This window comes from Amborella trichopoda, chromosome 1 (genome assembly GCF_054954075.1).
Source record: "Amborella trichopoda isolate Santa Cruz 75 chromosome 1, AtrichopodaSantaCruz75HAP2 v2.0, whole genome shotgun sequence".
Taxonomy (NCBI): domain Eukaryota; kingdom Viridiplantae; phylum Streptophyta; class Magnoliopsida; order Amborellales; family Amborellaceae; genus Amborella; species Amborella trichopoda.
In genome coordinates this window covers 43441001-43468438 of record NC_142336.1, presented here as the reverse complement: position 1 = coordinate 43468438, position 27438 = coordinate 43441001, and the positions used below count along the sequence as shown (strand labels likewise).

At 37.4% G+C, this 27438-nt stretch overlaps 1 protein-coding gene across 1 annotated transcript in view; it reads left to right on the top strand.

Moving 5' to 3' along the window:
• Positions 1-24283, top strand: part of LOC18442138 (trihelix transcription factor ENAP2) — a 28462-nt gene extending 4179 nt beyond the window's left edge. Inside the window, exon 2 of the mRNA XM_006852362.4 lies at positions 24038-24283. Coding sequence (XP_006852424.2) covers positions 24038-24051 — 14 coding nt within the window. The 3' untranslated portion in view covers positions 24052-24283. The remainder of the gene's footprint in view (positions 1-24037) is intronic.
• The last annotated feature ends 3155 nt before the right edge of the window (positions 24284-27438 follow it).

Here is a 27438-nt window from a genome sequence, read left to right as displayed (position 1 = left end):
AGTTTACTATGTGGGAAAAAATCCTAATACTTCCTTGACATATCCATACATTTATTAATTATAAATGCTTTATTTTCTATAAAATAATAAAATATAAAATTTGAAAAATAGCAATAATTGTTTTTTGAAAAATAGCAATAACGTTTTTTTGAAGAATACCCAAAAATGAGGGATGTTAAGATAATTTCATTCAAAATTGCAGCTAGCACGAAATAATCATTAACAGGTTAGAACATAAAAAAATTAACAATATGGCACTACTAATAATAAACAAGGCAGAAGTTAAAGAATATAGAAATTATAGAATTGCACAAATATCTGGTAGTATGAAAATAGATTCTAACGGCAAGGATGGGCTAAGGAGAAAAGAAACTGTACTAAAAGATATGATGAGCTTATAAAAACACGGCGAGTTTTGTATAAGTTGCCCAACTTATACTATACTAATAAGGCGCACCTCTAAATTTTGTTGGAAGATGTAGTTTTGCAAACCTTACTATAGCTTGAAAATCTATGTTTGACCCTAATTATGAAATTGACAATTCCAAAAATGGTGCAGATCGAGCTGATTTATGAACTCTTGGAAATCTTCAAAATAGACGATCTAGATAACTTGCTACAAGATGCGCTAGTTTTGGACTTGAAATTCTTCTTTTGCTTTATATCCATACATCTCGAGGTCGAGATGATCAATTGGAAGGTTTTCCAACTTTGGAATACTCTTCTACTGGACTGCTGAGGTGCACCTGACTTCCTATTATAAGGTTGCAACTTTATAAACTTTTTTTCTAAACAAAAAAACACATCTTAATGACTATATGGGTTAATGAGAAAAACTTGAAATTCTTTTTTTTCTTTATATCCATACATCTCAAGATCAAGATGATCAATTGAACGTTTTATAACTTTGGAATGCTCTTTTCTACTAGATTTTTGAGGTGCACCTTACTTCCAATTATAAGGTTGCAACCTTATAAACTTTTTTCCGAAACAAAAAAACACATCTTAATGACTATATGGGCTAATGTTTGTTCATTAGCCCATCCTTTCTTTTTGTTAGGATATAGCCATTAAACTGCGTTTTATTATTTTAACAGTAAGAATCATTCTCTTAATAAAACCATACAAAATACTCAAAAGTGCCATCTCTTTAGTATTGCTTATCATTTAGTACTAAACTGGTCAAGGTTTCTCTTAAAACCATTTAGTATTAAAAAAGCTAAGGTTTCTACTAAATAAAACCAAAGATCATAAGGACACAACAGCCCCCAATAGACATGATAGAAAAACATAAGGAGCCAACATTCATGGAAGAAAAATAACAAAGGCCAAAGAGTTCATCCCAAATTTCTAATATACAAATAACTTCAAAATCAATTCCATGATCACTGTGCAAGTATGCATTCCTTGGCAATTCATCTTTTGTAAATCCTTTCATCCCATATTGCTATCATGGTGATAAGATTTGTAAAAAGTAATCACTTAGACTCTCTTTGTTTAAGGCTTTTATGTGTGAAAAGGTACTCAATTCCTGTCATAACATGATGATGAACTCGGTTGACCAAGCGACCTACATTATGAAATTTTAACTTGATTAAAGTAGCATCTATACAAATTGAATCTAAATTAACTAAAATATCAACTAATTGATTAAAGGAACAGTTTATATAAGGTTGCAACCTTTTTTTTTGTGATAAAGTTAACTTTTGTATTGCTGTGAGAGTAAAACATGATACAGAAAGGGTGTTCGAGAGTACCCACAAGTCGGGTCTCTCTGTCAAAAAATAGGTCGAATAGAATTGCCCGATTACAAGGGATGTACTGGATTGTGAGTAAAGAAGTGTGCGCCTACTGTGGTCCAAACCAAAAAAGGAGATGGACCGGTGGCTACTATAGAACTACATCAAGTGTGAATAAGCAAAGGTACGCTCACAGTGGTCCAGAGCAAGGATCGGCGGCTTCTAATGAACAACTGCAACCCAAAAAAATACTCATCTAGGCGAGTTCTTCTGTTAGAGTCCTAGCTCCATCTTTCGCTAGAAGATCGGCAAACTCATTGGACATCTGCCAAATATGCTTCCAGGAGACGACCATATCCTTGCAAGTGTAAGCAATCTCATCAATTATAGAGAATAAGTACCACATAGGTGGTGTGGTTCTGGCTGCCCAGGAAATAATATTTTGAGCGTCTCCTTCCACACAAAGGTGTGATCCCCAAGTACGGTTGAAATGTTTAATCCCCAAAAACAGAGCCATGGCTTCAGCGAACTGAGAGTCTTCATGGCCTAATTGCTCGGAATAAGTGAGCAGAATGTTGTGTTGATGGTTGCAAAAGACTCCACCGGCTCCTGTTGGGCCAGGGTTCCCTAGAGATCAACCATCGAAGTTAAGTTTGATGATGGTTCCTTCTGCAGGGGCCAACCAGTTGTTGGGTCTTTGAATCTTTTGTGGTTGGAGGTGGAGGATGTTTCCCATTGGCTGAGGAAGGTGTTTGCCGATATCCCATAGAAGGCCCTATGGTTGGAGGCCCAAAAGATTACTAAAGAAGTAATCTTGTGGGAAAGTGCTAGAACTTCAATTTTGTGGCCTTGAAAGATCTTGACTTTCCTTTCTAACCAAATGACCCATAAAGTTGTTGCAACAACAGCCTTCCATAAGGTTCTTCCAGCCTTTAGCCAATGCGAGGGGAGGTACGAGGAGATTAGAACAGTGACTGAAGGTGGGGTGACCCATTGGAGTCCAAACAGCTGGATTAAGAGGTCCCACAGATCGTGTGCTATGTTACAGTGGATGACAAGGTGCAGGTTCGATTCCTCCACGCTTAGACATAGTAGGCATCTGTTAGGGATAGGAATCCCTTTCTTTTGGAGCTGGTCAACTGTGAGAGCCCTTTGGGAACATACAATCCAGTTGAAGGTCTACACTTTAGGAGGGGCAATAGTCGACCAAACCTTGGAGAGGAGAGAGATGTGGTTGGTGGGAAGGTGAGGTTGGATAGGTTTTTTGTAAAACAAGGCCACCTAAAAAATGCTAGAAGGAGACATTCCAAACAAGAGAATCCCTCCCAAAAGGGTCAATGAAGTTGAAATGCATAGTTGCAGAGAGAGAAAGGAAATGGGCAGTTTCCTCCACTGTGAGATTTCTTTTGAATGAGGGGTTCCAGACTCTTCTATCCCCTGAAAGGAGCATTTCATCTGCAATGGTGGAAGCTTTATTGGAGGCAAGAGTGTAAAGGGATGGGAATAGGTCCCTTAGAGGACTGTGGCCTAGCCAGAGATCTGACAAGAATCTAACTCTAGAACCTTCCCTAGGATGCAAGCGAATGAATTGTTTGAACAAGGAGATAGAAGACGCGAAGGACTTCCACGCACCTAAGGTCCTATTTGAGGATCTTCTCTCAGGCACCCAAGCATCTTCGGAATCCTATATTTGCTGCGGAGGACCTGAGCCCAGAGGGAGTTAGTCTGAGTGGCTAACCTCCACCACCATTTCCCTAGTAGAGCGAGGTTGTGTTTTCTGAGGATCCTATTCCCCAGCCCTCCCTAAAGTTTGGGAAGGGAGACCTTGTCCCATGATTAAAATGTTGGAATAAGGTGCACCTCAAGAATCCATTGGAAAAGGCTGTTTTGATGTTGGAAAACCCTCTAATTGATCATCTCAACATCGAGATGTATGGAAAAAATAAAAACAAAAAAATATTTTGAGTCCTAAAAATAGTGCATCTTGCAACAAATTATCTAGACTGTCCTTTTTCAAGATCTTCATGTGTTTTAGATCTACTTGACTTGAACCATTTTTGGAGTTTAAAATTTTATAATTGGAAATGAAAATGGATTCTCAGTCCATCCTAAGAATTTTTTACACCAAAATTACATCTTAGGATAAAATTTGAAGGTGCGCCTTACTTTAATTGTTTAAAGTTGCAACCTTTTGCAAACCACACCCTTGATTAAATATTGACTAAGCGAGCTACATTATGAAATAATTTATTTTTTACATGATTTTAAAAGATCTACATAAATGAAATTAAATAACAATAATAACAACTAATTGATTCAAAAGTAGATACCTGTCTGCTAACTTAGCTGATCTTCGAGGTCATGATCCATGAATCCCCCTCCAAGATCTAGGACTTTCTGAATATCTACCATGCAATTTTCCCAATTACTATGACAACCAGTACCTGAAAAGGATGTAGCATACTAGTCATTAACCTTTTGCAACTCAGATAACACTGAATAAAGGCGAGAGAAACAAGAATTTTGATTGTGTGTCAGTAAGGGGGAAGACTGTCAGAAGACTCTACAAACCACTGATTAATGTAAAACTTAGGATTTAGAGAATGGACCAAACAATGTAATGACGTGTTGCTAATTTCCCAAAAGAGCATGTAGGATTCCATGAATCTCTTGATAAAAAGTATTCACATCCGAAAATGTGCTCTTTCCCTCATTTTAAAAAATAATATTACGAACTTACTTAATCATTGTATCTAACTTGTCATATTCATCTATATCAAATTTCCTCATCCTCAAAATTTGTCCAGTACTACCAAGCAGAAGATCAATTTTCTCCCACCACATATCATCTAGAAGACAATTTTAAATCCTTTGCACCTTTTCTGCATCGTCCATCTATATAAAGCCTCCAATCAGAATCAACCACCATAAGTTATGGAGAAGATTGTGCTTGTTTTACTCTCTTAACCATGATTATAGTCGATGCAAAGTGTCTGTTTAACACGAATAAGACGAAGGATTACATAATTATTATGGATTGCAAGGGAAACACTATGGTTCACAAGACAGTTCCTTTTTATTCTCAAATGTGTATCTAAATCCCTCATACATTGACAAAGAGGATATTTTTCAACTTATCTGGTCCGCACCTGTTTTTCAATGCCAAGTTTAGCCTGTAGACCACACAAGGAGTCCAAAAAATAGATGGATGGACACTTAACACCTTTAGCCCAACATGATGACAAATTTAGGCATTATCAATAATTATTTGCATCACATTTGTTAGTCCCATCTCTGAAATTATTTTCCAGAAAAAGACAAGCCATATCATTTTCATTCTTTACCTCCCTGAAGCATCAATAACTTTAAAAAATAATAGACTAGCATTACATGCCGCCATAAAATTTATAAGGTTCTTCTTTGTGATGTCAGTCCACCCATGACTCACTAATGACACACCCCTAGATGCCCAAGAAGCTTCAATGGACTTCAAACATTTCTCTATGTTTGCTTTCTTGGCACCTAGGAGGGGAATCCTAAGCCGATCATTTCTTGGGGGACATATCATTTTGAAACATTATCATGTACATATTTATTTCCCAAAGTAATGGGACCTTATCAAGTTGAATGAGACTCCAGGCAATCAATTGGTCAAGTGCACTTCTAGTCACAGTGCTGAAGGCCTTCTCTAACCTACTCTCTCCTTCCCTTTCCTTAATCCCACCCAAGTCATTAATACTAGGAGTAGGAAGTGGGATAGATGTTCTACTTGATGCAAGAGTCCTTTGTGTATCTCTCGTCATGCAACTTCAATGATGGCTTGATTCCTAAAATGACAAATTTAGGTTTTAAAAATTGTATACCATGTCTATCTGGAAAAATGAGTGGACAACCCTTTGGTATTTTTTAAACTTGTTAATGATGTCTTGATTCCTAAAATGACAAACTTAGATTTTAAAAATTGTGAACTATGTCTATCTTGAAAAATGAGTAGAAAACGCTTTGGTAAGGCAATTAGATCTTGTGATTTATTGTCAATTGTTCATTTTGATATTTGTGAACCACTTAATGTAAAAACACATAGGGGTATGGAATATTTTATTTCATTCATTGATGATTATTCAGGATTTGGTTACATTTATTTAATTAATAGAAATTTGACGCATTTGATATGTTCAAAGAATTTAAATTAGAAGTTGAAAACCAATTAGATAAAAGAATTAAAATCCTTCAAACGAACTGATGGGAATATTGTTCTATGATATTTTTTGTAAAGAAAATTGGATAATACACTCTAAGACCATGCTCCACACACCCACACCCCAACAAAATGGCGCCGCCGAAAGGCGTAACCGAACACTTATGGACATGGTGTGCTCAATGATGAGTCATGCTAACATGTCCTCAATCTTTTGGGGTGAAGCATTGCATAGTGCTATGTATATTTTAAATCGAGTTCCCTCAAAAGCTGAACGGTTTACACTAAGGTTCCCTGATGAGGGCTAGCACAAGGGGTGAAGCATTGCATAGTGCTATGTATATTTTAAATCGAGTTCCCTCAAAAGCTGTAGAGAGAACACCTTATGAGTTAAGGACTGGACATAAACCAGGATTGGATCATTTAAAAATTTGGGGTTGTGATACTCATGTTCTTACCCCGAGCCATGAGAGATTTAAGTTACATGCTAAAACTAGAAAATGCTCATCCATAGAGTACACACTTCTAAAGGTTATAGCATATCTTGGATTTAGTGCATCTATATTTTGACTGTTTTTATTAGTCAACCTTCATTTTTTTGTTAGTGTATGGTCTTTTTTGTGCATGATTTGTAATTTTGAAAAGCTATCTACACATCCAGTCTGAAGCCTTGTTTCTTTTATTGGGTTGTGCTTGTCCCAAAGTATTACATTACTATTGATTGTCATTTTGGTCTTCCGAAGTTTAGTATGTTCAGTATGAATAGAACACTTCTTGTGCTTGACCAGATATTTGCTCAGTATAACACTGCTGTAGTCTAGGGTCTGTTACCCATGCTTGGGTTTTTTTCACAAGATCATATTTTTAACATACTAAACTGTCTTATCAGAAAAAGGGAAATATATTAAGTTGTCTTAAGTATCCAATGTCTGCCTTGTCATTCTTTCCACAGACAAGTTATTCTTAATTTAAAATCAGTCGTGGTTTGTCGCCAAATATACAACTAGACCATTTGCACGGCTCTTTACAAATGCTCCTGTTGTATTGGATTGTATGGCATTGGTGATGGATTGTAACTTTAGATGCTTGAAAAATTGGGCTTCCTGATCTTTCGTTTTTTTTTGATAGTCAACAAAAATTTTACTAAAATCAAAATAAACTCTCAGCAATCTTGATATGCGGCGTGGGCAAGGTGCTTTCATTAACAAATTAGTGATTTGGTAAGTCAAATAGAGCTACATGTTTCCAAGAGGCAAATATTGGATGGAAAACATGGAATCTAGGGGGAGTTTAGCATCCACATCGATGAAACTTAGATCTTTGAACTCAACTTCGTCATGCTTGGACTGGTTTGTAGTTTGTTTTCTGTCGCATTCTAGCATGCGTCAACTTTCAAGGATACATACTTTTTCCTGTTACAAATAAGAGGAGAATCTCATGCGGGCATCTTTCTTATGGCCTGTGATACTTCAAACTAGTTAAAACATGATACCCCCTTGGTGTTCTGGATACTTTGATGTCCCTAGGTCACGTAATCATGAATAATGACAATAGATTGTCAAATATTGCACTTCGTGAACTGCAAGCTAGTGTTTTTATGAATAGAAACTTGTGGACCGCAATTTTCTCCATATTCTGCATATTTTATGTGTTGGGATGAATTGGTTTATGCAACTATAATGGAATATGATTTGAAGTGTTTGTCCATGTCCATTGGAGATGCCACTAGTATGTCAATTGTGATTCCTCTTCCATTCACAAATGGAAGCTCAGGAAGGGGCACTACTGAAATTTTCCTATCGGCAAATTAGTATGGCATTAGTGACATTTCATGTGAATTTGTTGTGTCTAGCTCAATTGTTATGGGTTCCATATGGTAAGTGTTGAGAATTAGATGCTCTTTTGATAAAGTTCAAACCTTCCATTTGGTCTCTTTAACCCTAGTAAAAACCCTCTTGTGCATGTGTATGCAGAGAACTTGGTCCCACTGTCTCATATGGTTGTGAAGGAGGAAAAAATTATGCTTACTTTTTTTTATTTAATTTTAAAGGATGCATATTCTCATTTTAGTTTTAGGGTTTATTTCTAGGGGTTTTAGTTTTTTAAGAGTTCTAGGGTTTTTATATATTTTTTATTTATTTCATTAGTACTACTCACAAATACTGTTCATAGGGGCAAAATTGTCAATACAAAATTTTAAATTTAAGTTAGGATATATGGGGTCAATGTATTATTTGTTTGGACGCTTTCTGTACTTAGAACATTAAATTATAATGTATAAGAGGTGTGTGGGGCCTTGAGGGGGTTAATTCCACATGACTTTTAAAATTGAAAGAGAAAAAAGCGTAGGATTTTGGAACCCTAGCTTGGGGTATGGAGAAGAAAGTACTGTAGCACTGACGGAGTTACTGTAGCACCTTTTTTTTTTTTTGGTGCCCTAGGTCAACAACAAAACGGGGAAGTTATAGTAGGGGTCGAGGGTTTGCTGACTTTGGCTAAGGTTTTACCAAAACAACGTAGATCTTGCTGATTTCAGCAGTTTTTCATTGATTATTTGTTTAGGATTTGTGATTTCGACGAATCCATGGCAACGAGAAGAGGCCGTAGAAGGGGGATTTTCATAGATCCACTATGTGATCCCTTGACAAAATTGAGGAATTTGAAAGACAAGTATAGCAGCTGGCGCAACAGTTCACGAGTCTCAATAATGGGCAAGAGAAGGTGATCTTTCACCCCAAGAGGATCTCGAGTACAAGCCTTTTCACTTTTGTGCTCTGCATGGGGAGTCGAGTGATGAGGATAGAGACATAAGACATAGTGATTGTATTTGTGCTATGATAGTGATTGTATTGTTTAGGGCCCTTTCATATCCAGAATGGGCTGTATGGCTTCGCTTTTTGTATTCAGCCAGTAAACACTTTAAAAGCCTAAGAATTCGGGCCCTTGTACTTCTGAGTTTGGTGAGGGGTGTTGTGGTAAAATAACATTTGAGTGGGCTTTGGGGTATAAAAATCACTTTTTTAGAGACAGAAGAGGATTTGGTGATTCTCTCGCTCTCAACCAAGAAAACCCTAAGATTTGGGTAAACTTTTTACGACTTCTCCTAGAAAACTCTAGCAAAACAATATGCAGTTTTCAACCCTCAAGTAAGTGCATTTGATTTATTTTTTGTTTTCTTTGTTTTGAATTATAAAAAGTAACCAAAAAATGAGAAGATTTTCGGTTTTTTAGTTCGTATGAATTTATGTGCCTTCAAATTTCAACAGTTCATTACTTTTATGCTTGATGGGTTATTGGAGTGTATCAAGAGATATGGAATTTTGGAGGACATGTGGTCTATTATAAACTTAATTCTAGTCTATAAACTATAGGATCCCCCTAGGGACAAGCGTAGGTCACACATAACTATGGACACACATTACAATATGGTGCATGAGGCTATCTCTCGCACATGTACACGCAACACCTTCAATGGTGCTTTACTTCCTAATGCGACTATCATGTGTACATGTTGTGTGATGGTCTATGATGATGAGAGTTTGGCCCTTGTCGTTCATGTAGTTTTCCAATTTTTATATTATTATTTCATGAAAGGTCTGGCTAGTGAACTGTTCTGGTCCAGCTGGACCGATTGGATTGGTGACCTCACTGGTTTGGTCACTGGTCGGTGTCTTTAACAACAATTGTCCAAGGAGGCATTTATCCATTTAGTGGGCCTCATTGATTATGTTATTCTCAACAAATGCGTTAGTTGTTCCTCCTTTCCACTTCCCTATAGATCAAGTACTGTGTAGGTTGAGAACTTTGGCCTTCTAATGGGTCTATCAACACAACATAAAACCAAGAGAATGAAGCGAGGATTTTGGCTTAATATGTATTATTTTTGGGTTTAAAACATAGTTATTGGAATCTCTTTGCCGACCCCGCAATTCCAGTTCGAGAACCCGATTCGGCAATTACGTTAAGGAATCTTCACCCAAACCGTTTCTTGGAATCACTGAATCTCGATTCCTTAATTTAGGGATCTCATTTCAATACATCTTTAGACCATTATTTGTGGAATGTTGTTCCCAAATACATCGAATTGTGACTCCAACAAAGATTGAATCTGGACTCCATGTCGAGTGATACATGATTGTACATGTAATGATTCTCTTTTTGTTAGGGTTTTGAATCTAGAATCTACAATGTATAGTACATCAGTTCATAGGAGTAGGGAAGTGCAATTTAATCAATATGGAATCTTGCTTCCATATCTTTTAGAGATACATAATCCTATTTTGTCTACATAATCCTATTGTCTATATAATAATGAAGTCAAAATCACAATTTATAAATATGTCTTCTATAGATAATTTTCTTAGTAGATTGTTCGACACTAAGTCCAATAGTCAACACAATCATTTTAAAATTTTCTCTACGAGTCTAATAAGAGACATGTAATGTAGGTTCTAAAGTTGATAAGGCTCAAGATGTGTATGGGGTTTCCTACTCCATATAATTGAAATCTCGATTAAGGGTGACAGACATTCATTTCATACTAATGTAATTTGCGATTTAAAACTGGTATGGATCTTGGATCACGATTCCAAAGATGTTGGAATCACGATTCTAAACTGCAACATAGATATGTTCTACATATGTCAAAACTTGATTCCATAGATGTTGGAATCTTGATTCCACATATCAATGAATCTTGACTCCTTCAATTTACTCAAAAAAAAAAAAAATTTTGACTCCTTGAGTGTCGATTCCAGGGGATGGGAATCTCGATTCTAAGGAGGCTAGAATCTTGATTCCAGATGTTGATGAATCTCAAATCTATTTTTTTTGAGATGCGATTCCAGGAATTTAGGAATCTTGTTCCCCACGATTCCCATTGTACGGACTTTGATTCCTAAAACATGAATCTTTTAGGCGGCTGCGATTGTGATTCCTGAGACGATTCGGGTTCCCAGGCGTTTTCAACAACTATGGTTTAAAATAGTTGGGGGACCTCTTTCTTGCTGACTTATCCCAAGAACAAGTGAGGCTTCCAGACCACTTGTAGTGACATTCTAGTCAATATTAACGACAATATCACAATATGATGGTTGGTAAGTAAGGAAAAAAAAAAATTCATCTATTCTTGTACCTAACGACTATGGATCATGATCCCATGTTAAATAGGATTGAGATCCCATGCGATCAGGAGCCATGTTCCAACAGCAGGAGTGTCCCCTAAGTAAGGTGCTTGTTGAACTTACAAAAAAGAAGATGGAGCTTGTTTTCCCTTTTCTGTTAGGTTGGTTGTGTACTTGTGAAGCTAGGTATATATAAGTGCTATGAGAGTGATTTTGTTGTTTGGAGCCGTTTCATACCCAGAATGCTCTATATGGCCTAGCCATTCTATTTTGCCTGAAACACATCAAAGTCCAAGAATTTCGGCCCTTAATTGTCGAAGAAGGCGTCTATCCACTTAATGGGCGTCCTTTGTTTTCCCAACCTCAGCAAATACACTGCTAGATAACTGTTTCTCCTGTCACTTCCCTCCTAGAGATTGCATTCTGTTAGCTTAAGAACTACGGCAATCTCATAGGAAATCTATGCAGAGTAAAAGAAGAAAATGAAGTGGTGTTTCAGGTTTAGTCTGTGTTATATTTGGATTTGTTAATGAAAGTGGGTTGGGGTCCTCTTTCTTGCTGAAGTGGCTTCCGGCCGCTTGTATTGACATCCTTGGGAATGGAAGCCGCTTGTATTGACATCCTTGGGAATATTAACAGCGACATCATAGTTGGTTGTTTCGGCAGTAAGGAGTTCTTGGGTCTTCGGGATTCTAAATGGATAATAAGCTAGAGAATGATTGAAGGAACAAAAGGGCACATTATATCCAAGGTTTAAAGATGATATTACACTATTATTTGTTTACGAAGGCAGAGGTGGTCACCTAGGCGGCCGAGGATCCGGGCTGCCTAGTCAGGCACCTAGATACATAGGCAGCCCTAAGGGAAGGGGTTGGGGTTGGGGCGGCCATATGTTGTGTGTATGTGTGTGTTTTGTGAATGTGTGTGTGTGTGTGTGTTTGTGTGTGTGTGTGTGTGTGTGTGTGTGTGTGTGTGTGTGTGTGTGTGTTTAGTGTGTGTATGCATGTGCACATGTGTGTGTGTGTGAGGTCTCATATGAAATTCTTAAAGCTCATCCTCTTTTTTTCTTTTTTCTTCCTTTTGGATCTATATTTGTGAGGGAGAAGTCTCGAATACTTGGAGGATATCTTGTGAGAGAGAGAGTGTGTGTGAGAGAGGCACCTCACATCGAGCACTTAGAAGTCGTATTCTTCTTTTTCTTTTTCTTACATGTGAAGAGGGAGCATTTGGGGCGATTTGTATCTCTGTGTATGTGTGTGTGTGTGTATGTGAGAGAGAGAGAGAGAGAGAGAGAGAGAGAGAGAGAGAGAGAGAGAGAGGCTGTGCATTGAACACTTGGAGTCCATCTTCTTCTCCTTCTTCTCATGTTTGTAGGGAGCACATGGACCCGAGAGACACACAGAGAGAGAGAGAAGGGCAATACAAAGACTTATTTTTGAATGTCCTTTTTATTTATATTTATTTAAGGGATGGCATTAGGTGGATGCCCAGACTGCCTTGGCACAGGCCTTAGGATGCTTGCCCAGACCCCACCACCTAGGCTATGCCTAGGCAGTTTGTCGGCAGGCTGCCTAGGTAGCAAGGTGGCAGAATTTTCATCTATTGACTGTTATAGTGTCCAAGAGCCATTACCATTATCATGGACATAATGATTGTTTTTGGATTGAGCGGTAAAGTTTGAAGTAACACTGTTATTCTTCATACCATTATAATGCCCATTATATTTCTAATCCTTTGAGTATAGCTTACTCAAGTTCCCTAGGATGCTGGCTCTTCCTGGTGGAAGCTTGTGCACTCTTTTTAGGCATTAAGATCCATTGGTGTTGGGAGCTTTCTTGGGGGGTGGCAATCCCCACATGGAATCTCTGGTGATCTTAGAGCCACTCCCTCCATCAAGGGATCATGATCCCTATCTTATAGGGATCTCAAACCTTGACTAAAAGGGATCTTGATTCCTATGGAAGGGGGATCGTGGCCCCATTGAAAATAGGTGCATGATCCTTGTTGAAGGGATCTCAATCCCAGGAGGAGTTTCAAAAAATTTTTGATTTTGAACTTAGCATCTTTGATATTGTGTTGATATTTTTGCTTGCTCACTAGTTTCTAGCTAACGACCACCTGTCGATGATTTTTTGTCTCTGTTTTCGTGGTCATAGTTTGCATTAGTGGTTGAAAACCAGCAAGTGCACTCAGAATAAAGCCTCTGCATTAGTGTTGCCAAGTGTCAGCGCTATACAGTCCCATGAAAGTGCTTTCTAGATAGCAGTTTAAATCTGTCGTGCTGTACATGATGTAAACTACTTGAGAGGTCAATACTGCATGTTGGTAGTGATCAGAACCCATAGGTATTCTATATATCCCACCAATAGCTGCAGCGTTACAGTTCTCAAGGTTGGTTTCGAGAGCGGGCATTGATTTCACAATCTACAGCCTACAAGGATGGTTTGGAGGATGGGATTGATATCAGGATTCTCTATTTATTCTTGTTTTTTGATTACTATACTTTTAAAAATAGGTGATGTTTTTATAAGGCACCCTCCTTATACTACAGAAGTAAGGAGCGCCTCTAAATTTTGCTTGGAGATGTAGCTCTGGTGTTGGAAACCTTATGATGGCTTGAAAATCTATTGTCATCCCTAGTTACAAAACTTAAAATTCCAGAAGTGGTATAGACAGAGTAGACATATAAATACTTGAAAGTCTTGAAAATAGATTGTCTAGATAAGTTGTTACAAGACTAGTTTTAGGACTTGAAGTTCTTTCATTCATTGTGTCCATAGGTGTTTCTAGTCCAATTTTTTTAATCTATGGCTATCATTTTGGTCATGTCGTTGAACATTCCAGTTGTGGGCTAACTGATTTGCTTATCAAAGCATGAATGACAATAGCTTCAAATACCGTAGTTTCTCATTCAGTGGGAGCGATTGAGAGATTGAAATCTTGACGTCTTGCAAAATGAAGTTTATCTCGAGTACGCATGAGGAATCAAGAGTTCATGTGTTAAGAAAGCAATTTCTCAAGGAGGTGTGAGGTCTCCTAGTCAAGATTTTATAGGTTAGCCTCATGTTTAGCTGCAATCGGCCAGGGCTTGGAGAATCCAAATGAGAAAAATAGAACCCGAGTACTTATTGAGTATTTGCCCTAGATGGACATAAGTCCGTATCCTGACACGAGACCATTGCATGACATGTGCATTTTCATTTCGTACGGGAAGCCACTCTTCCAAATGCATTATCCGAGTTTGGAAGAGCCAGTGCACATGTGCTTTGAGAGGACCCTTGTAATTGAGTTGGATCATGTCCCACAAGGGTACACCTGTAATCCATTGAGAGCGTGATCGGAAGTTCTGGCTCAACGGCTTTGATATGGCCAATTATGTGTCCCTGCTTTAGACTGTGGAACATAGGTCTATTGGGTCAATCTGCAACTCGGCGGAACATCATTCGGGACTAGTCCAATGGAGTACATATAGTTATTAACCTGAGATTTCACTATACTTTTTGTTCGATTTTATAATGATGAGAAAAACCTAATAATTGCTCAAAAATACTTTAAATATTTATCGTGAATTTTAGAGAATTTTTTGGAATTTTATTTGCTCAAAAAATAAGGGCTCAAATTCCACTTTAGTCCCGACCTGGTAGTGCCATGTGGCGTTTGAGTTGCCATAGGGCTGCCACATGGCACCCCACACCTCACTCTAGGATCACCGCCCAGTTGGGCACTGATCCCTAGGCGAGGGACTCGATTGCCATTTGGTTGCTTGTTATAAGTGGTTGTGTTATAGTGTTTTGTTATATATTGTTATATAATGTTATAAATTAAGGCCCTTTTTTTATCACATGTCTTAATTAACTCACACATGGGTCATGCATGGCATATGTGAAGTTTAATTAATTTATTTATTTGATACTAAAGAGAAAATGCATTTTCAAATTTGAGTTGAAAAATATCTTCACATACATGTGTGAAGGGGACATTATCTTTAAATTAATTGGTTTGAAATTTTAGATCTACAAAGTGATTGACTTTGATAAAGAAGAATATCTCCACATGTGTGAGCTTTGCCAATTACTTCTTTGCCCTTTAGCCTTTGTGGTTATCTATTTTAATACATTATTGAAAAAAACTAAGGGTATTTTTGTAAGGCCATATTGGATACAATTGGAACAAAAACATGGGCCAAGGACAAAATGGTAAAGTGGCATAATTTAGGGTTAGGGTGGGTGATAATGGTGTGAAATCCCATCATTTCATTCTATTGGTTGGATGGGTATGGGTGGCTAAGTACATTAGCCTCTCATGTGCCTTTGGATTGGTGCATCAAGGGTGTTGATTGAATCCAAAGTTACACCCATGTTATAAGAGCACATCATGAAATTTCAAACCCTAACAATCTCAACTGTTGAACCCTTTTGGAAAATTGTTGCTCCCCTCCTTCTTTTAAGGTTTTGTGAGAGAAAATTGAAGAGAGAGAGCTTTTAGAGTTCCATTAATGGTGGTCCTCCTTTCTTATGCTTAAGTCCATAGTGTACATTTATCAAGGTAAACTCCATTGAATTTTGTTTTCTCATAAGATCTTATCCTTGGCATCTATAATTGCTGGGGTTTTGAATTTAGAAACGTTTCATTGATCTTAGAATCCCCATTTGATCATCTTTTTCATCATGCTTATTCATAGTGTTGTCCTTCATGAGTTATAGCTTATAGGCATGAGAATCCATGATCATGCATAGTATCCATTGATTATTTTGCTTCAAACCCATCAAATAATTTAGTCTCAGAGTGTCACTCCATTTTCAAAACTTTTTCATCACGTTTTTACCTATGGGGGTTCATAATCTTTCCATACAAGACTGTTTTGGTGGTATGAGGGACCACCGTGTGTAGTTTGGCCATAACTCTCTTGTTCTTTATTCGATTCGATTCAAACTTTTTGCATTCTTTTTTGGATGATAATGCCAGTGTGTTAAGGTCTTAAGAAGTGATTTTAAGGTGTGCAATTTTTTCCCATTTGGATTAGACACTCTTGTGAGATTGAATCACTTTTGTACAATCTGAAAGAACAAAATTAAGTCCTTATATGACCCGATTGCGCGGCCCCAACACAAGGGGTCGAAACATGTCTTCCTTATTTTAATTTGGCATTCTAATTCCTTGTTTAGTTGATTTTATTCTTTAGAATTTTGTTTAGATTAGTTGTGTGATGTATTTGAGCTTTGGGACATAGTTTATGTAATTTGTGCTATGAAAGTGTAATTCCTAAGCTAGTCTTGCTTTATATGTAATTGCTCCATAAGGGGTTGGTATTTAAGTTTATTTACAGTGGTTATACAAGGCTAAAAATGGTTGTAATTGTTATGTAAAAGGATTGTAACTTATTCACTTAGCTTAGTTTTTAGCAAGTGGCTTGTTGAAGGTGTCCATTTTGCCTTGTTTTTCGGCTTGAAAATTTCCTCTAGTCTTTGTATCCATATTCAATTGGTATCAGAGCTAGTCTCATTTACAGCCTCTTCTTTTAAGGTCTTTAGAGGGATTATAGAGTGTCAAATAGGAACCCATGGCAGCCCGTTCAATACTCACCGAATTGCTAAAGGAGTAGAGGTTCAATGGAACTAACTTCTCCGAATGGAGAAGGAAAATTGGTTGTGTTTCATGAAGATGGTCTATTGCCAGTATTGACTTCTAGACCACCTAATCCGCCTGCAATAAATGCTCCTTAAGTTGTTAAGGTTGCATATGAGACATGGCATAGCAAAAACCAAAGTGCCATGAATATTATTTTTGCAACCATGAGTGATTCTTTTGTTATGGAGTATGAGAATTCCATATGTGTCAAAGATATTATGGAGAGCATGAAAAAGAAATACGACACATTGAATGAAGTTCAAAGGATCATTAGAATGAGGAATTTCATGTATTGCAAAATGGATGATCACACCAAAGTGGGTGATCATCTAAGAAAGTTCAAGAGTTGTATAAGAAAGAGTGAGAGAGCCGGTCACTTATATGACGAGGTGACACAAAAGACGATATTTGTGCTTTCGATCTGTCCCTTATGGGAGACCTTTGTGGCCAATTTGATGGCCAAAAGATGCGCCTACAACAGTGGAGGAGATTGCATTTTTCATGAAAGGGGAAGAGCAAAGAAGGATGGCAATGGATGGACCATCTTCCTTGGTCGATATGGTAAAATCTCACCAACCCTCATCTTCTTCTACTCCCTTACTCATTACTCCTATCTCTTCGTCTCTTCCTAACTCTTCTACGGTGAATACATGTAATGTAAGAGTGAGTGGCAGTGATAATGCTAAGAATAAGAAAAGAAAGGGAAAAGGCAAATGGAAAGGGAAGGGGAAGCAAAAGGGCCTACTCCCCTTATCCATTTAGCCCTTACCCTCCTAAAACCCATGCCTACCCATCAAACTATGCTAGCCCCATGCCTTTTAGGCCTAAACCACCACCCACACCCATGATGGTAGGTGGGAGGTCGGTTTGGCCCTCAAGCCAAGATTATTCGAAGGTGCAATGCTTTAAATGTAAGAAATACGGGCATACCCAAAAAATTTGTGGGTATCCTCCTCCACAAAACCCTTATTTTGCTCCTAAGCCCAATACCGGTAAGCCTCAAGCTAATACCGGTGGAGGACCAAGGAAAGAGAGAGTTTGCATGGTCCCTGAGACTTTGATTGTCAATGAGGAGGCGGATGTGTGGGTTCTCGACTCAGGGGCTACTATCCATGTGACAAATTCTATGAAGGGCTTTAGAAGGTTTTATGATGTCAAACCCGGTACCCATAATCTTTATATGGATGGAAATCAAATGGAAAGGGTCTTAGGAAAAAGGGACTATGTGTTAGAGCGCACTAATGGTGAGACTTTCATGCTTAAGGACACTCTCTATGCACCCGGGATGAGGAAGAATCTCATCTCGGTTTCCAAGATGAGTAAAGCCGGGTTTGTGCTCTTGTTCAAGGAGGAAAAGGTCTATGTGCACGATGGCTCTATTAATGGAGACCTTGTTTTTGTAGGCCACTTGGTTCAAAGGCTTTATGAAATCAAAATGAAAAAGGAGTTTGTTTACATGGGTGATGATTTACAAAATTTTACTTTATGACATTTAAGGTTAGGTCACATTAATCCATCGAGAATGCATATTATGATGAAAGAAGGATTGCTTCATAAAATGAATATCGATTCTCATAATAGATGCGAGGCTTGCCTTAACAGAAAGATGGTAAAGAAATCCCACCAAAAGGTTGAAAGGTAGTCTTTTAGAACTAATCCACTCATTTGTGTGTGGACCTACGAGTGTGCCTACCATGGGGCACATGAGGTACTTCATAACATTCATTGATGACCATTCCCGTTTTGGTCACACCTATCTCATGATAAACAAAAGTGAGGCCATAACCAAATTTCAACATTATAAAGTGGAAGTTAAAAACGAACTAGGTCGAACTATCAAAAACCTTAGATCAGATAGGGGTGGGGAATACACCTCATAAGCCTTTCAAGATCTTTGTGTCCAATCGGGGATTGTCTACCAAACCACCATGCCTTACTTACCCGAACAAAATGGGGTTTATAAGAGAAGGAATAGGACCCTAGTTGAGATGGTGCGAAGTATAATGAGTATCTCTTGTCTTGGATTAGAGTTTTGGGGGGAGGCGATTCGAACTGCCACATATGTCCTTAATCGGACTCCCACCAAAGCAATTCAATCAACTCCTTACCAACTCTTCATGGGCCGACCTCCCTCAATAAAGCACCTCAAGGTTTGGGGATGTTCAGGCCATGTTCTCATACCATCCCAAAATCGGTCCAAACTTGATCCTAAAACCATAAAATGTGTTTTCATAGGATACCCAAGTCATGGGAAGGGTTTTAGGTTTTATAACCTCTTGAATCGTAATGTGATTGAAAGCCTTGATACCCATTTCCTTGAAGATGAATTCCTTGAGAGAGAATCAACCCAAAAGAGAGTAGACTTCCATGAGCTTCAGCCTAACAAAGAAATTGAAACCATCCCACTTAGGTGAAGTGAGAGAATAGGTGAAGTGAGAGAATAAAGAGACCACCTACCTGTTTTCACTTACCTTGGGGAGGACTATGAGAGGATTAGTGAAGAACCCGATGATGAACCTTATTATTTCCTACATGCTATGTCCTGTCCGGATAATAAGTTATGGAAGGAAGCCATGCGAGATGAGATAAATTCAATCATAAAGAACCATATATGGGAGTTAGTCCGATTACCACGTAACCTTAGATCCCATTGGATGTAAGTGGATATTAAAAAAGAAACTTAACTCCGAAGGGCATATTTAAAAATATAAGGCAAGACTTGTAGCAAAAGGTTTTACTCAAAAGGAAGGGGTAGATTTTTTTGACACCTACTCACCTGTTGCCAAAATGTCTTCAATTTCGATGATCATATCCATAGCAGCCTACCTTGACCTAGAATTGCATCAAATGGATGTGAAAACCGCCTTCTTAAATGGTGACCTAGAAGATGATATATACATAAACCAACCCGAGGGTTTTGTTATGAAAGGAAAGGAAAAGATCGTGTACAAACTTAACAAATCACTTTATGGTCGCAAACAAGCTTCAAGAAGATGGTTCTTCAAGTTCTACCAAACCCTGATTAGATATGGATTCAAATCAAATGAGGATGACCATTGTGTACACCATAAGACCAATGGGACTGACATTACTTTCATGACTTTATATGTGGATGACATTCTAATAGCTAGTAGCACCCTAGACCATATAAGGGACACAAAGGCAATGCTATCAAGTAATTTTGATATGAAAGATATGGGAGAGGCTTCATATGTGTTAGGGATTCATATTATAAGAGATAGAGCAGCCCGTACTATTCAATTATCTCAATCTGCATATTGCAAGAAAGTTCTTAAGAGATTTGGTATGAGTGAATCTAAGCCTATAGATACACTTGTGGAAAGGAGAGAAAAATTAAATATCAATATGAAACCAAACAATGATCATGAGAGAAATGAGATGGAAAGGATCCTGTATCGGAGTGTCGTAGGATCACTAATGTATTTAACCATGGGAACTAGACCCGATCTAGCTTTTGCTCAAAGCTTGATTGGTCGATTCCAAAGTGATCCTGGATTAGAACATTGGAAAACCGTGAAAAGAATCATGATATTTGAAAGGAACATTTGATTATGGATTAACCTATGGCATTGTGAGTGAGCTTAAAGTTTTGGGATACGCAGACTCCGACTATCAAGGAGACCCGGATGACTCGAGATCCACTTCGGGTTATCTATTTCTTTTTGGGGGTGGTGCCATTTCTTGGCGCACCAAGAAGCAAGACATTGTAGCCCTATCTACAATGGAAGCCGAGTATATGGTTTTAAGTTCCGCAACTTTAGAAGCCATTTGGATTAAGAAGTTCTTGAATCATCTTAACTTCAACCCTCTAAAAGATGGAACTATTAGAATCATGTGTGACAATCAAGCTGCAATAGCAATGGCAGTTGAACCAAGGTTCCACCGCAAGTTAAGGTACATTAAAGCTCAATATCATAGAGTAAGAGAAGAGATAGCAGCTGGTGAAGTAGAAGTTGGTTACATTCCATCTGACGCTGTGCATGCATATCCATTAACTAAAGGATTGGGGGCAAATGATTTTATGAGGCATGTGCTTGGGATGGGTTTAAGGAGGTTGACATAGTTGTTATTACTTTGTCTATTGCTTATGAATGATAAATCCATGGATAAGTATGCATGCTTTGATTTATTGTGAACGATAATGAGAGAGAGATATATACGACTTCAAGCCTCAAAAGCCAAGTGGGAGAATGTTGGAAATATAGCCTAAATTCCAATTGTCTCTCATTCAGTGGGAGCGATTAAGAGATTGAAATCTTGGTATCTTGCGAAATAGAGCCCAGATTCTTTTATCCCGAGTACGCATGAGGCATCGAGAGTTCACGTGTTGAGAAAGCAATTTCTCAAGGAGGTGTGAGGGTCTCCTAGTCAGGATTTTATAGGTTAGCCTCATGTTTAGCTGCAATCGGCCAGGGCTTGGAGAATCCAAATGAGAAAAATAGAACCCGAGTACTTATTGAGTATTCGTCCTGTATGGAATGGTCAAGACTTATGGGACACAAGTCCATATCCTGACACGAGACCATTGCATGGCGTGTGTATTTTCATTTCGTATGGGAAGCCACTCTTCCAAATGCATTATCCGAGTTTGGAAGATCCAGTGTACATGTGCTTTGAGAGGACCCCTGTAATTGAGTTGGATCAGGTCCCACAGGGGTACACCTGTAATCCATCGAGAGTGGAATGATCGGAAGTTCTGGCTCAACGGCTTTGATATGGCCAATTATGTGTCCCTGCTTTAGATTGTGGAACATAGGTCTATTGGGTCGATCTGAGACTAGGCAGAACATCATTCGGGACTAGCTTAATGGAGTACTCCGATACCTATAGTTATTAGCCCGAGATCTCACTATACTTTTTGTCCAATTTTATAATGATGCGAAAAACCTAATAATTGCTCAAAAATACTTTAAATATTTATTGTGAATTGTAGAGACTTTTTCGGAATTTTATTTGCTAAAAAATAAGGGTTTTTATATTATTTTGCTCAAATTCCACTTTAGTCCTGACCTGGTAGTGCCATGTGGCGTCCGAGTGGCCATAGGGCTGCCACATGGCACTCCACACCTCACTTTAGGATCACCGCCCAGCTGGGCACTGATCCCTATGTAGGGGACTAGATTGGCATTTGGTTGTTTGTTTATAAGGGGTTGTGTTATGGTGTCTTGTTATATTTTGTTATATAATGTTATAAATTAAGGCCTCCTTTTTGTCACATGTCTTAATTAACTCACACATGGGTCATGCATGGCATGTGTGAATTTTAATTAATTAATATATTTGATATTAAAGAGAAAATGCATTTTCAAATTTGAGTTGAAAAATATTTTCACACGCATGTGTGAAGGGGATATTATCTTTAAATTGATTGGTTTGAAATTTTAGATCTACAAAGTGATTGGTTTTGATAAAGAAGAATATCTCCACATGTGAGCTTTGCCAATTACTTCTTTGCCTTTTAGCTTTTGTGGTTATCTACTTTAATACATTATTAAAAAAAACTACGGGTATTTTTGTAAGGCCATATTGGATACAATTGGAACAAAAACATGGGCCAAGGACAAAATGGTAAAGTGACATAACTTAGGGTTAGGGTGAGTGATAATGGTGTGAATTCCCATGCCTTCATCCTAGTGGTTGGATGGGGATGGGTGGCTAGGTACATTAGCCTTTCATGTGCCTTTGGATTAGTGCATCAAGGGTGTTGATTGAATCCAAAGTTACACCCATGTTATAAAAGCACATCATGAAATTTCAAACCCTAACAATCTCAACTCTTTAACCATTTTGGAAAATTGTTGCTCCCCTTCTTCTAAGGTTTTGTGAGAGAAAATTGAAGAGAGATATTTTAGAGTTCCATTAATGGTGGTCCTCCTTTCTTATGCTTAAGTCCATAGTGTGGGGGTAAACTCTATTGAATTTTGTTTTCTCATAAGATCATATCCTTGGCATCTATAGTTGCGGGGGTTTTTAATTTAGAAAAGTTTCATTGATCTTAGAATCCTCATTTGATCATCTTTTTCATCAGGCTTATTCATAGTGTGGCCCTTCATGAGTTATAACCTATATACTTGAGAATCCGTGATCGTGCATAGTATCCATTAATTACTTTGCTTCAAACCCATCAAATAATTTAGTCTCAGAGTGTCACTCCACTTTCAAAACTTTTTCATTACGTTTTTACCTATGGGAGTTCATAATCTTTCCATACAAGATTGTTTTGGTGGTCCGAGGGACCATCGTGTGTAGTTTGGCCATAACTCTCTTGTTCTTTATCCGATTCGATTCAAATCTTTTGCATTTTGTTTTAGATGATAATGCCAGTGTGTCGAGATCTTAAGAAGTGATTTTAAGGTATGTAATTTCTTCCCATTTGGATTAGACACTCTTGTGAGATTGAACCACTTTTGTACAATTCGAAGGGACAAAATAAGTCCTTATAGGACCCGATTGCGTGGGCCCGGCACAAAGGGTTCGAAACATGGCTCCCCTATTTCAATTTGGCATTCTTATTCCCTGTTAAGTTGATTTTATTCTTTAGAATTTTGTTTAGATTAGTTGCATGATGTATTTAAGCTTTGGGACATAGTTTATGTAATTTGTGCTATGAAAGTGTAATTCATAAGTTAGTCTTGCTTTGTTTGTAATTGCTCCATAAGGGGTTGGTATTTGAGTTTATTTACAGTGATTATACAAGGCTAGAAATTATTGTAATTGTTATGTAAAAAGATTGTAACTTATTCACTTAGATTGGTTTTTAGCAAGTGGCTTGTTGAAGGTGTCCATTTTGCCTTGTTTTTTGGCTTGAAAATTTGCTGTCGTCTTTGTATCCACTTTCAGGGGGGGGGAGTATAGGAGCTTTAGATTCACTTGTGTTTGGCCTTGAAGCTGTGCATGTCAACATTTGGTCAGGGGTTTGAATTTCATACTTGCTAAATAAAAAAATAGAGAAAGGAAAAAGTGAATACCATAACCCCATAAGTTGATTAAGAAATGAAAATTTATGTTGCATATATGGGTCTTTCAATATTTACAGCACTTGGGCTAAAGTTGATTGGGACAGTTTTATCCTAAACGAGAGCATACGGCATTCATGGAGTATACCAGTACTATACTGTGTGTCGTGTGGTCTCAACTGGTCCATTTGTGGAAACAAAATAGGAGAAATAAGCCCTTCTCCCCGCAAGTCCATCATTTTGTACTTGTGCTGAGGCATAGTTGATAACTCCATGTGGGATTTTGTGATAATATAATGTTATAAAATAAGTCTTTCCCTTCTTAAATTAACTTTCGGGTGTTTAATATATGGTCCTGTTTTGTGTCTGCAGATAGTTACTCCTAGCTAGCAACAACTTTTGGAAGCTTAGATGATGAAGATATTGCAAGCGTCAGTGTGCCAAAATCGAGTCTAGGACCCAATTTAATGGATCTGGCATCTTATGACAGTAAAATTATCATACTCTGTATATTTCAAGTTATTTGTGTAAACCCACAAATTTCATGTCCCTTGCTCCCATGAGCTCGCTTGTCTTCTAAGCCTTCATATAAAATGCTGCCAAAATCATTGAATTAAATTGCAGGTGTGTCCACTTGGATATTGGCTTGCTTTTTACTCAAATATGGTGGTGGGTTAGGGACAATGTAAGCTTGGGAAAGTTTTCTGGTTGCATAACAAATAGGAGAGGGAATAAAACGTAGGAAAAAGCTTATATAGAGCCGAGGCTCTAAACAATTAAATTAGAGCCCACCTCAAAATTTTCAGAAGAGGTTGTTTTGATGCCCAAATATTCTCAAATTGATCATCTCCATATCAAGATGCATGGGCATGAAAAAAAAAAAATGGATTTCAAGTTTTGAAAATAGTGCATCTTGTAGCGCATTTTTGGATTGTCAATTTTCAAGATTTTCAAGTTTTCATAGATAGGCTCAATCTACCTATTTTTGAAGCTTTGAATCTTATAATTAAAGATGTAAATATATTTTAAGGCTATCATAAAGGTTTCCAATGTTGAAACATCATTTCTTGACACTATTTGAAGGTGGGCTCTAATTTGATTGTTTAGAGCCTAGGCTCTATACAAACTGCACTCATGAATGTATTGTGGTTTAGTTTATATGAGGAGATGCCTTTTTCTTGGTTAAGTTTTCACCAGAAGAGACGTCTCTTTCTTGGTTAATTGTTTGTGTGAGGAAATGCCTGACCCATATCATCTGATATTGTGATTGTTGGTGGCTGTTTAGTGTATGTGAGGAGATGCCTTTTCTTGGTATAGTTTTCATCAGAAAGAGATGTATTTTTCTTGGTTATTTGTTTCTGTGAGGAAATACCTGACCCATATCATCTGATATTGTGATTGAAGGTGGGGTGTTAGTGTAATACCCAACGTGGGGGAATCTATTCATTGCTTTTGTCGATTATCATCTTTGTGTTTTTCCTTTTTGTTTGCATCTCTTGTCCAAGAGCATCATTTGGTAGCTCAAATGGACAATTCACCAAACCATTTCTTTGTTTATCAGAACGTCTATTTCTTTCGTGGGGAAAGGTAACCAAACTGTTTCTCCTTTTATTGGAACCAAACTGTTTCTCAATGGTGTAACCAAACTGTTTCTCCTTTTATTGGAACCAAACTGTTTCTCAAAGGTAACCAAACTGTTTCTCAATGGTGTAACCCAGGGCGTGGTCACACCCCACCCCACCCTACCTGCCCCGCCCCGCCCCGCCGGCGTGTGGTCCCATCTGATTCTTTTGCTTGGACTGCACTATGCGGGCCTGAACCCGACCAAGTAATTGGACTTGATCCCATAGGGTCCATTATATAATACGGGCAAAATGCTGATTTGAATCATTGTTTTATCGATGGTTCAACTATTCTTTTATCTAAAAACTACATGTTATAATAAAATTCCATAAATGATAAACACATTTTTTTAAAAAAATACTTGATTGTCAATTTCTATCACAAACCAACATTGTAATTTGCTTCAAAGCTGATTTTCAGAGTCAATTAAAAAATCTGTAAATAAAAGAAAACATATTCGATAAACATAGGGTACATCTAACAAAATAATTTCTATCTTTGCAATCCCCCAACCATAAAACAGCCTAGGTTGTAGTCTTCCATCGAAAAACTACATATCATAGTAAGAAATCGTGAATGAAAAACAAATTATTAAAAATAAAAACATGACTGTACCAGTTTTATTTTTCTAGTCTTCTTTCCAATCACAATATTAAAAATAAAAACATGATTGTATCAGTTTTATCTTTCTAGTCTTCTTTCCAATCTTTTTCAATTTGATTGATACTCTTTTTGTTTTGCTTCTTTCCTCGCCCTTATGGTCAGGCATTCTCTATCTCTCTCTTTTATAATGGGCATGTTTTGTCTTCCTCCCAACCTCATTCACCATGCCTAAAACCACTCTAAATGCAGTCTCTTTTGGATGCATTTATAAGGCAGGCAAGTTTTTGTTTCTCCTACATTATAAAACTTATATACTTCCCCTTATCCCATCCATTCTGAATAGAGGGTTAAGATTGTCTCAATCACAATGTCACTTCTTTACACTATTTTATTTTTAATTTTTTTCTATCATTTATTTTGACACCAAATTTTGGATATCCAATCCTCTATTATACTCGCACTAGCAAAAAATATAAAAATCATATTTCTAATAAAATAAAATGATCAAAATACCCTTGAAAGATTCAAGGGGTATTTTGATCATTATATTTTATTGAAAAATTATTTTTAATACTTTTTATAGGTGCGCCCCAATGAGAAGATGGAACGTACCAAATTTCATATTCATACAATTTGTATAAAAAAAACTAAAAAAAAATTACTTTAAGACGTCGGACTTAAGGTGAGTGGCTCTCTTGATCAAAATTAGACGGCTGGATGGTAAGGGGAGGATAGTTCTTCTATGTTGTAGAGGAAGTATAAAAACCTTTCCCTCATGAGGCACGCTATCTTTTTCTCTTAAATGCCTTTAAGAGGCACACTCTATCTCTCTCTTATGTATAAAAAACAAGTTTATAGGAGGTTTGACATATTAAAATGTAAAATTAAGGTGCACTTCAAAATTCCATTGGAAAAGACATCGAGATATATGGATATAAAGAAAAGAAAAAATGATTTCAAGTCCAAAACATAGTACATTTTACTCAATGTTCGTAAAATTGAATCGGAAGGTGAACCGGACATGGGTCTGGAAGTGGTTTAACTGGCCTAACCCGTAAACCGGCTGATTCAACTCCTCTAACCGGACAAGTCCCGGGCGGTCAAAAAAGTGTAGAGAAAAATAAAAAATATACAAAAAAAATCTACTAAGATACGAAAAGCATATAAGGAATAATTAAAACAAAACACATCCAAATGAAATTGAAAATTAATGAAAAAAATGGATTTTAACCCATTTTATATTTTTCAGGGGCTATTTTTTAAATTTTCTAAAAAAAATGGGAAAATATAAAAGTGAGTATTAATGACCAAAACAATTTTTAATTTTTACCATAATGTAAAGAACATTTAAAAATGCATTACAAATCAAATTCCTTATTTTTGAGAATATATATACATTTTTTTGAATTTGTTTTTTTAAATACCGGTTGATCACTAAAACCGCCTAAAACCGAAAGCCGCTAGTAACCGATTCCGATCTAACCAGGCGGTTAGGTTAACGGTTAGATCGGCCGGTTTTGTGAGCACTGGTTTTACTACATATTACC